A 12356-nucleotide genomic window follows, 5' to 3' on the forward strand; every position below is an offset into this window, starting at 1 on the left:
CTATTTTTACTTTCTTCTCTATTTTTGTTTTGGCGTTCTTGGGAGTGTTGAGTATCTCATTTGGGATGACCATCTTGTTTGGAGTGCTTTTGAGAGAGCCCCATGCAAACCACTTTGCATATAGTTGGAAATTTCAGGATGCCTGTAAAACTATGTGAACCACTACAATGGAGATAGATTTGGAAGGTGGAAAAGATGATGGCCATTAGTGTTGGGTCAATTCAATAGATTCAGTTGCGGAAGGCATCTGTAATGCACCATGGTCTTCGAATTCAACATCACTCAGCTCCACTAGCACATGCCTTCTACTCCTCTCTTCGTTGGGCTCCACTCATCAAATAAGAGGGTCATGAGGTTCTATTCATGGACAATGTCATCGATGACTATAGTCTTCTAAGTCAACCTGAGTGGGTATACTTGAAGGAGCTTTATGTTGCTATAAAACCCTGTGAGCTTGCCCTAGTTGTTGTTGATTCAACTCCACTTTAGTCAAACCCAAATGATGGAAACCATGATTGACAGACGACTTAGAGGATTTAATAGTGATGAGGCTCCAGAAAGAAGGTTTAGTGGCATAATAGTTGGAGATGCTGGCTCTCAACAACTTAACTGGAACCCCAAAGTTGATTGCCCTACTGGTTTGCACATGTAATTAGTTCGATGCCTTACAGTTTATACAGAAGTGTGGTCTAAACTTGCGGATATTAATCATAGGATCAAGTGGAACTTAGAAGTTATAAAGTGGGAATTTGTCAAGCTTACAAACCAACTTGAATCCTGTAATATGGAATTAAAGAGTCCAAAATCAAATAGGAAAGGAAGGAACTAAGCCTAGAGGATTGCCTATGGGACAGAGTTGAGATGCATAACCACTTACTGTCACTTAGGGTAAAATCCAAGCTTCCCAACAATTTAATCAGTGAGCATTCTTTGATCATGCATGAAGATCAAGGTAGTGACAATTATTGAAACTCATATGGTGCTCGTAGGCGTTATCGATCATGTGAAAACACCTCGGGGCCTTCGTTCCCTGAACACAACTTCCGAAGATCAACTTATGGGTTTGGTTTTGTTCTCTGGAAGTCATCTGAGTTGCGGGCACATATCCTTTTACTGGAGCTAGTGTTAATGTCATGTTCATGCTTATTAAGATATTTGGTTTGGAAGCAGTCAAATCACAAGCAATGGTAGTAGCAATTTTCTTAAAGTTTCTTTCAACAAGCAAGTTTGTACTTGACCTCCTTCATCGGATCGTCTTCAAGTTGATGGAGCATAAATGGCTTGCTATGCATGCATCACATGCGGACTTCAATATAGGGATGAAATCCATAAAGCATCCGGTGGGAAGAGAGTTTTTACTTCAGGATGTATCATGACTTGAAGACTCACCCTCATATAGCCTTCCAACCCGATAGTCATGAATAGAGTGAACTGCTTCAGGAAGATTGCATGTGGTTCGCGTTACAGTTGAAGCAGGTCATGTGGAGAATTTGAGACAAGCACTTACCCAACACCTTTATGATGGTAGACTTGCCTATTCTGTGGGAAGTGAGCCTAAATTAGAAGAAATAGTGAAGTCGATCCTCCATCAAAGTCTCAAATCTCTGTCCACCCTTGAACTCCATGCGCATGTGATCATCATGCTTGAACTTCATACCTGTTTTTCATACCCACCAAACCGACTTCTCTTACTACCTTCTCCATTCATTCCATCACCAAACCCACTTCTCTCACTATCTCCTCCACTCATTCCACCATTCGCTCCCCATAAACTTCTTTCCCATGTTCATGCAACCCGCATGCATGACCACTTCAGAGCATGCATGGCTCATTTGGATACCTCATTTTGCAAGCCTACAGCTACATGAAGGTTTCCGTCAATGGCAAGAAAGACTTGTATGGTAAGAATGTGCAGAGAACTATTATGGAATGTGTTCCGAGCAGCTCTACTATAGTTTACATGTAGTGCATTGCTTCTTTTCACTGCTCATACACGTGGCATATGTCATTGTTGGTTTTGACATGGAACAAGCCATATTTGAATCCTATTCATGCAGTGGTATATCATTGGCTATCATTGGAGTCGACATCTCTCATAAATTGAGCAAGTTAGAAGCTTTGCTTCTACTCTCAAGTTTCAAGTAGAGGATGCCATTGAAATGGAAGACTTTAAAGAAGCTTGCATATGCACTAGAATGACTCATAATCTTCAATCCTTTGGTGTGTAGCCACTTCGACCTCCTATAGTCGATGACCCAATGCAATGGCTTCAATAGTGGACATGAGCATTCAGAACAACATAGAGAGAAAGAAATTGAGTTATTTTTCACAGGGAACTGGTAATAGCATTGATGACAACTACTGGCAAGGTGACCACCATTGGCAAAAGAACCAAGTGCCGGGCTCAAGATCATTCACACCAAGAAAGTTGGTGCTTAATGCTTTATTTTCAATCCGTTCCAGTAGGTTGGGAATCGAATCAACAAAGCAATAGAAACCTCGTACACGCAAAAGTGAATTTTGACTTAAGACTGAGGAAAAGCAATTTTTGAATTAGTAGAAGAGGGGAAGCTAAACTAATCTTTCCTTTCGGTTGTCGGCTACATGCATGAAATGGTCGGGTCTTTTGTGACATTATTCCAATGGAGGTCAGACTCTATTCTACTATAAGAAAATGAAATTCTTATGGCTGTGAGGGATCAAATCTTGTCATTTGTTAGTAAACTTGATGAGGTTGAAAGCTTTGTGGTACATCTTGCTTTTTGGATGCTACATGCTCATGCAATGGACGAGTCTTTTTTGAAATTATCTGAACCAAAGCTGAAAAAGAAAAGAAATGATCAAATGGTGTCACTTATTAGGTCAGTAAATGAGGTTACTAGAGTTGTAGGAGATATGGAGAGAATTAGGGCATTCTGCCAAATTTGGGTGAGTGAGTTAAGGGTAATGCTCCATGAGACAAAGGATTGTGTTAATGATTTCATGATTAAGGTGTATGGGTAAACTGGGCAGGATCAGAAACAATAGATTGTAGAATTCAGAAGTGAACTTGAGAATTTTAACTCATCACCAGCAAAGCAATCACAATTGCACGCTAACTGTCTCTCCATTAAGGCCCCACAAATGCATGGCCACCCTCCGGTGTACCACCCTGAAGTACATGTGCCTGTCATCCTCTTAATTCTTCAGCTTTTGATGTCAAAATCGAATCTTTCGAAACTCCAATTTTCAAAACTCCAATCTTTAAATTTAATTCTCAAAACTCCAATTTTGAAATAATTTTCAAAACTCCAATTTTCAAAATTCCAATTTTTAAATTTAATTTTTGAAAAACTCCAATTTTCAAGTAATCTCTAATTTTTGAATAATTTTCAAATTTAATTTTCAAAATTCCAAAATTTCAAATTTAATTGTCAAAACTTCAATTTTCAAATAATTTTCGAAACTCCAGATTTTCAAAATATTTTTCATGCTACTTCGGTTTTTTTTTCAAATAATTTTAAGTCCTCAATTTTTGTCCTTCATTAGGGTTTCAGGTTACCAAAAATCTCAATTTTAATAAGCTTGCTACCATTCTCATTCTGGCATGCACTTGTCCAAATTTTCTTTGATTTTCAAATAATTTTATGTTTCTCTTGATTTTAATTAACCATGAATATGATTTTCATAATTCTAAAATAATCGAATTTATGGGATTAATTCATGCAAATTAAATTGGGCTTTGGTGGGGCCCAACATCCATGATGTTTTTCTTTAAAAATGATTCGAGTGAAGTGCATAATTACCATTGATGATTTCTCGCTTTGTTTTGTGACACCTGCGATATGTTTTATATTATTTATTGTGCACTAATCCCGTTTCATGATAGCGCATTTGCTACTAAGGTACGATCTCACTCCTACTTTGCTTATTTTCATGCATGATTCGTTTTATTATTTGATCATTTCACTGATATCTATTGATTTCCTTATCAATTGTCTTACGTGCCTTATCTTATTTAGTAGAGACTCATTTTTAGGGACTTAGAGAGGTGCTACGGTCTTTTACCGTACCTTCCTAATAGGTAACTTGATCCTCGAACCCGACTTTGGTTTTTCACAGATTTGTTTTTCCTTCAGGAGTCACACTTAGGATTTTTCTTTCTTATTTTTTTTCCCTTAAAAAAATAATAAAACAAAAATAAGTGGCGACTCCAAGTCTTTTCTAAAAATCATATTTTTCAATAAATAAAAAGCAAGTTTACCATCGAGTGGGAACACATCGTGCAAAATGCGGGATCCACAATTAGCATTTGATTTTTGATTACAATGTTTAGTGTCTATATCATCATTATTATTATTTTGTATTAGTTACTTATTTTTGTCTATTTTTTAATATTTATTTATTTATTTGTTAGAAAATTGTATGAGGTTGAATTTATTTTAGTTCCAAAATTTGCATGAATTGATATTCAAATTTCCTTATAATTGGGTTTGAATTATTTTATTTTAATTGGGTTGTGGCATTTAAATTTTAAATTGTGTACCTTGGTTAGTTTCATTTTAATTGGGCTTGGGTTATTTTATTTTAATTGGGTTGTGGGTATTTAGTTTTAAGTTGTGAGCTTAGAATTTTATTTTTTTTAATTGGGCTTGGGTTATTAGTCCTCATTTTGGGCTTTATTAAGTTGTGGGCCCATGGGGTTTCTTGGAGAGGAAGTCTTGAAAACTATATTTAAAGGGCATAGAAACCCTAGGCAAGGAGGAAGACAACCTTAGAGAGAAGAGGTGTTGCTACTTTTTTTTTTTTTTTTTTTTTGAGTTCTCTTATTTTTCTTGAGGATTATTTCTTTCTTTATTGTATATCGTTGGTGAGAGGGAGTTTTTCCTTACTATGTTTCTATTTTGGGGTCCTCCGTTTATATATATTTATATTGTATTCGTATCTTGGAGTTGTCTTTGGAGGTTTGGATAGTCAAAATTGATTTAGGACCATATTCAAGTAAGTTATTTCTTCCTCATCTCTTTATTTGTATTATGATTTTGTTCTTTTTAGGATTTCTTAAATTTATCTTGTTTTATATCTATTATATTTGTGATCATTTTGGTATTTGAATATTTTATCCATTTCTTTTATTCAGTTCTCTACCTATTTAGGTTATATGTTCATTATACTCTACATTTTGTATGTATAGACATTTGTCTAAGTTTTTCTGCTCATTTATGTATTTGTCATTTTTATTGATTATTTTGTTGATATTTTTTGGCATGTGTTATTATAAGTATTGTATTTTGTTTCAAGTTCTCTATATTAATATAATTTTTGTCCTAAATTTTTTATAATTCTGTTTATGTTAATCAGTGTTCATATTCCTTACACTCGTGAGTTCTACCAAAGAGGGGCATATTTGTAGACCCCCATTTGGGGCTCATTTCTGCAGCTAATTTTTGTGAAAGGTTGACACCTAGGGGAATATTAAAAAAAAGTGAGAGTCTGGAGGAGGTTTCTATTGGGGAGTAGCAGGCCAGCTGCAGGTTGGCAGAGGTGGTGCTTTTCGGGGGGGTGGGTGGGGAGAGGTTTTTTTTTTTTTTTTGGGCTGCCGTTTAGGAAGAGAGGGGGGGATTCTTTGATATTTTGGAGGAGGAAAGAGGAGCTTGAGGGGGGAGTTTTGCAGAGGAGTTTTCTGGAGGGTGTTCTGGACGCTGAGAAAACGAGGAACCAGAGAGTGATATTTTTCTGGGGGATTCTTTCTTGGAGGGAGTTGCAGGTTGGTTCCTTGAGGAGAAAACCAGAGGTGTCCGGAAAGAGTTTGAGTGGAAAGCAAGCCGTATTATCTTCGCTTGAGGACTCAGGTATGACCATTATGAGCATTTTCACTTTGTATTTCTTGATTTTCCTCTCTTCACATCATTGATCTTAAGCATGGTTTGATGGGTTTTGTTATTATGTTCATTCTACTCTGTTCTTTCTCTGGTTTCTTTGTTTTCTCTCTCAAATGACTGGGATATGGTTTACTTTCTTTGAGCTTGATGTTTGATTAAATACATAAAAGCTTACTGCTCGTCCCACCAGTTGGCATTTCGTTCATCACTCATGAAACGAGGTTTTGCCTGATAACTTCTTGAGTTCTTGCTCTGTTTTATCTGTTTCATTCCCCATACTTTTGTGCTCACATGTGTTGAATTGTGAAAATGCCTTGGACTGTGTATCACCCTCTGAGAAAGCTTTGGCTGCTCCTAATCTGGAAGATGATTGTCACTCAAACTAATTTGGACTGAAAATAAGGGTTTGGTTGGCATGGTCATTGGTTTTCATATAAGCCCGGTTTCTGGATTTGAGTAGATAATGTTGCTTTGCTCATGGAGTTGCTTGTCGCTCTGCTCAGAAATAATGACTGCCATAGCAGGGCATTAATGCCATCTTTCAACTGTTGATGATTCTGGATACATATTCGAGCCTCAACAAAGGTAAAGTTGTTGCCTACCCATCAGATATGAGATACTGTCACTTCGAGAACAGGGTTTGGATGTTCCGCTGAGAGTGTTAACAGAGAAGAGGCCTCCTGAGAGTGAGGGGCTTGAGGGAGAGGATAACGACTCTCACTCTTCACTAGGTGATTCAGTGCTGGACACTGCAGGTACAGAGTTTGAAAAAACAGAGAAGGAAGCTCCAAAGGAGAAAGCTGGAGCTTCGGAGGACCCTGAGTCCAAGGAAGTGGAGATGGATGATTGGCTCTTTGGGTTTACGCAACTATTCAGAACCCATGTTGGTATTGACCTAGATGCTCGCATTGACCTACATGAGCTTGGGATGGAGCTCTGTTCTGAAGCTCTTGAGGAGACAGTGACAAGCGAAGAGGCTCAACGCCTGTTTGACAAGGATGCTCCAAAATTCCAGGAGGTAGCTGCATTGGCTTTCTTCAATTGGGGGAATGTTCATATGTGTACAGCAAGGAAACGCATTCCTTTGGATGAATCTGCTACAAAAGATGTAATGGCAACCCAACTTCAAGTGGCTTATGACTGGGTCAGAGAAAAATATTCTATAGCCAAAGAGAAGTATGAGGAGGCCTTTTTTATCAAGCCTGACTTTTATGAGGGGTTGCTGGCCTTGGGGAACAGCAATTTGAAATGGCAAAACTTCATTAGTCATTTGCTTTGGCTAAGAAATTAGACCTCTCAGGTTGGGATGCTACAGAAACGATTAAGCTTTTTGATAGTGCTGAGGAGAAGGTGAAAGCTAAGACTGAGGTACAAAGTCCATCTTTCCAAGGGTACAGTTTTGCAGAAGAGGGGAAAGTACTTGAAGATGGGGTATTCAAATGGTCACAAATTGAATTAGAAACTAGGCTAAATACTTTCATGAAGCTAGTTGCTTCAGAGGGGCAGTAGGCGTAATCTATTGAGATATTTGGAAGAGGAGGTCCTGCACCAGGATTTGGACTTGGTGCCTATGGTGGAGGACGTGGGAGATACTTGGCTAAAGAACCTGATGAATTTCTGAGATTGTTACAGCCATGAGTGGATGACGTCTTCCTCATCTTTGCATGGCTATACATGGCCTTCACAAAACCCATGCACGTCACCATACCTCACATCATCCGTTTTCATTCCATCACTTAATACCCACAAAGTCCTTTGCTATCATTATTCAACCTTCTCATACCCATCTCCTGCACCACTCATCCTTCACATTCATCTACCCACTTCTCTCTCTAAACCTCCATGCCTTTGTTCCAATGCAAGCTCTATTCTGTCATCAATCTCTGAAACCCAAGAAATCTGTAAATCATCCTTGGTAGCATACACTACCCTCTTGGCTGCTTCGACCCTTCACGCATGCACCCACTTTCCAATATCCATCAAACCCACCTATCCATCACAACCAATGCCACAGCTGGCCCCATCACCAAACCAACTTCCCTTATCACCTTCCGTTACCCGTTTTGCCACTCTTTCATCACCTATTGGTTTTCTATCTTCTCACGTACATGGAGCTTTGCACTTTCCTCTGCTAATAGTGCAATATATGACACACTTTGTCGGCGCCTTGTTGGCATATGCAATGCTGTTATTATGTCTCTGAATTATCGGCGAGCATCTGAAAACCCATACCCTTGTCCCTATGATGATGGCTGGGCTGCTCTTAAGTGGCTTAACTCTAAGCCATGGCTTAGAAGTGAAGATGGACTGTCTCCTCGTCTCAATTTGTCCTCCAGTTCCTTTCACCCATCTGAAGTTCTCTAGTCCATATGAAACAACCATCAATGAACAGATCAGCGTGGAATGCAACGTCTGCAATGCCTACCCTACTCGGTATGCCTATTATGTGGAGATAATATTGCTCTCGAGGCTTTTACTGAATTTTGCAAGGAATCTAATACAAAGGAAAGAGAGCAATGCTGAGAAATTGATGAAATACCAGAATATACACGCAGGAAAAGTGAAGTTACGGGTCGTAATGAGGCTACTGTCAGGACTTGATAATGATGAAAAAGAGGATGCATTGCATGTAGTTTTACATGTAAAATACCTGTTAGCGTGCTGAAATTTTCTACAATGAGCCAATCAGAGACCTGTTTGCCACTTTACCAACCTGGTGTCTTGATCCAGGTTTATGAGGGTGGGAGAACAAGAACCAGGGACAATAACTTGTTGGGCAAATTCGAACTCTCTGGCATTCCTCCTGCTCTCAGGGGTGTCCCTCAAATCACTGTTTGCTTTGACATTGATGCCAATGGCATCTTGAATGTCTCTGGCAGAGGACAAGACCACCTGCCAAAAGAACAAGATCACTATTACCAATGACAAGGGAAGGTTGTCCAAGGAAGAGATTGATAATATGGTCCAGGAGGCTGAGAAGTACAAGTCTGAAGACGAGTAGCACAAAAAGAAGGTTGAGGCTAAGAACGCTTTGGAGAACTACGCCTACAACGTGAGGAACACTGTCAAAGATGAGAAAATCAGTACCAAGTTTCCTCCAGCAGACAAGAAGAAAATTGAAGATGCTGTTGAGCACGCCATTCAATGGTTGGACGGTAACCAGCTTGCAGAAGCAGATGAGTTTGAGGACAAGATGAAGGAGCTGGAGAGCATCTGCAATCCCATTGTCGGAAAGATGTATTGGGGTGCTGGTGGTCTTGAAGCCGGCGTCGGTGCCTTGGACGACGATGGCCCTTCTGTTGATGGCAGTGGTGCAGGACCTAAGATTGAAGAGGAGGATTGGTTGAGGAGTTGGAAGCAGCACGACAAAGGCTGGTTCATGAAGTAAATAAACCACCTAGAGGGAAAAGAACAAAGAATGGTGTCGTTCCTCCTTTAGCAACTAGAGCTACTCTTTCAGCGTGGCCGTCAAGTGGTGTTGGTGTTTTGGGGCGCACAAATAGTTCCACATCCCAAGGTGCTACTCCATTTCAGTCACATGATCATGGTGCTACTTCAGTTGCTCCTGGTATTGGTGTCAATGAAAGGTCTACAGAAGAGTTCAATGTTGTTGTTAGGAGGGAAAATGGCATGCCTAATCCATCATCTAACAATGTTATGGTTGTTGAAGAGGTCGATATGGTTACTGATTCCGTTGCTTCAGCAGCAGTCAGCAATGATACTGGTGAAAGGATGAGGGAAGAGCATACCGTTCCTGTTTGCAGGGACAATGCTGTGTCTAACCTGTCCTCTAATGCTGTTTCAGATGCTGCTGAGGTCCATATGGTTGCTGTTCCCATAACTGGGGAAAATGATGTACCTAACACATCCCATAATGTTGTTTCTGATGTGGAGGAGATTCCTATGGTTGATGAGGTTGACCACCCACTGATACTAACTCGAGAGTAAATATGTGGTTACAAGGGACCTGCCTATGTGGGGATATCTGTTCAAATCCACAGCTCCAGAAGCAGATAGTAAGTTCGCAAGTATTTGCCCGAGCAAGAATTGGGTGACTGTACAATTATCTCAGATTGCAATAGAGAAGTTCCTAGCGCAGCTTATGGCGTCAAAAATGAACAAACGATTGAAGGAAGGTACATACAAGGGGAAGGAATTCAACGCCATCTGCCACTTCTTTGGTTATCAGACTTTGGGATATTTGTTGAAGGATGGAGCCCACATCAGAACCCTAATAATTCATCTTCAGCTTTTACTAATCTGTCAACAGCTGTTCCTAATTTGGATGGGGACAGGTTCGATTTTTCTTCATCGTAAATGTTGAGGTATGACCCTTCAGTGAGTAAGCACGGTATCCCTCCAGAATGAGCCCATCATTGCTGCATGGAGTGCATGGTCACCTGTGTCCTTATTTTTATTTATTTATTCTTCATCTTTGATTTTAATAGTTTCTTAAACTCTAGTTTGTAAATGATTTTTTTAAATTTCGAATTTTCAAATAATTTCATCATTCTAATTTTTCATCCTTGGACATCATTTTTTTAGGTTCCAAAATCTCATTTTCAATAAAATAGTTTGTCATTGTCTCTTCAGTCTTTTTTTTTTTCCCACATTTTCCTCGTTTTTAAAACGTTTTAAAATAAGTGTGAGTTTATTTTCGTAATTCCAAGTGATATAATTTATGAAATTGATTCACCCAGAAATAAATTAGGTTTTAGTGGGAGCCAACATCAAATAAATTTTCTTTAAAATAAGAATGAATTTGAATGAAACATCATGTGTGCTATTGGTGGTTATTCCTCTTGTTTGGTGATATGAATGACATATTTTGTGTTCATTACCATGCACTAATCCCTTCTATGATAATGTGTTGCCGTTTGCTGATCATGTACACATCTTTTCTCACTCTGACCATCATCCATATATGTTTTGACTTTCAGCATGTGATCATCTCGGTATTCATTGATTTTTTTATTGACTGCCATGTCAGCTTTATTTTATGAGTAGAGACTCGACTTTAGGGACTTAAAGGGGTGTTACGATTTTTACCGTACCTTCCCGATGAGTAACTTGATTCCCGAGCCTGATCCGGTTTTTCACAAACTACCTTTTCCAAACTAAGGAGTCATACTTAGATTTTTCTTTCTTATTTTGTTTGCCCTTTTAAAAATAAAACAAAAATAAGTGGCGACTCCGAACCATTTTCTTAACAAATAAAATAATTTTTTTTGAAATAAAAATCGAGCTCATTATTGAGTGGAAAACACATGAGCCAAAATGCAGAGTCCACAGTTTCATAATTTCTAAAATCTTTTGCCTAAAAGGCAAGAAAACAAACTTCAACACAAATGCAATTGTAAATTGGTTCCTATACACATTAACATATTGATGGCTTTCCTTATTCATGTTTTTAGTTTGTAAGAAAGTTGTTAGCTAACAAGATGAAAGATATTGCAAAGATCATCTTGAACTTGGTATTGTGTTCTTGGCAAAAATGATGATTCAAATGGGGAAAAATGTTGGACATTTTGTACAACGGAATGTTCAAAAGGAGGTATTTGCAAAAAATTATGCAAGGTCCTATTTATCATTGTTATTATTGATGATGCATATACTCTATCTTTAAATAATATCAACAATGCCTCTATAATATCAATAAAATTTATTATTGATATGCACGATAATATTTTTAACCTTTCATAATAATTTGTAAAATTTTCAAACATATTTGATGATCCATATCATTATGCAAAATATTTTTCCAACGAAGATATAAAAAAACTTATCAAAAAAAATGTAATATCTAATTTTGTTAGCAAATATAGAAACTAAAGCTTCTACCCTCACTACATAGTTAAGGAGTTTATTTTATATGAATTTGAATTTTTTCCTCTATCTAATATAAGATATAACAAATACTATCAAACTCAAAATGTAAATATAAATGAAAAATTATTTAGTTTAGAATAAGTCTCAATAAGGAGTTTTGGTTCTAATTTCAATTTAAAACTAGGGTTTTTATTTTTTATTTTTAAAAATCATCTTTTTAAAATATAATTTTAAATTAATTTTTTAAAATAAAATAGTTTGGCATAAACAACAATTTTAAAAACTTATATTTTATTTGCTAAAATTCGGACAATGCACCTTAAAATCTTTCTTCACTAAAGAATATATTTATTATTCTATTTTAAAAGTATGTGTTATTGTAAAAATAATAATTTTAAGCAAAGAAATATTGAAAATTTTGGGCGAAATTTCTGGTTCCTCTTCACCGATATTTCGGGAAATTTCCCGATATTTCCTCCCAGTCCAACCACGCACAAGATACAAAATCTGTCCAATTCTTTTTTAAAAAAAGAAATAAGATGCTATGTGCTAATCTGATCATGATTTGCAGGCAAAGGTTGTGTTCTTCAGCCTAGCTCAAAAACCGGGGATTTAGGGTTGTGAAATTTAAATCCAGTTGCATAAAAGCAAAGAGACCCCTAGAAC

At 37.7% G+C, this 12356-nt stretch overlaps 1 protein-coding gene across 1 annotated transcript in view; it reads left to right on the forward strand.

The window, feature by feature from the left end:
- The first annotated feature begins 511 nt into the window (after nucleotides 1–511).
- The window catches only part of LOC132253134 (protein CLMP1-like), an 86046-nt gene continuing 74201 nt past the window's right edge, over nucleotides 512–12356 (forward strand). Inside the window, exons 1-2 of the mRNA XM_059734537.1 lie at nucleotides 512–648; nucleotides 6453–8874. Coding sequence (XP_059590520.1) covers nucleotides 512–648; nucleotides 6453–7152 — 837 coding nt within the window. The 3' untranslated portion in view covers nucleotides 7153–8874. The remainder of the gene's footprint in view (nucleotides 649–6452; nucleotides 8875–12356) is intronic.

The sequence above is a fragment of the Vitis vinifera genome, chromosome 18, assembly GCF_030704535.1.
Source record: "Vitis vinifera cultivar Pinot Noir 40024 chromosome 18, ASM3070453v1".
NCBI lineage: Eukaryota > Viridiplantae > Streptophyta > Magnoliopsida > Vitales > Vitaceae > Vitis > Vitis vinifera.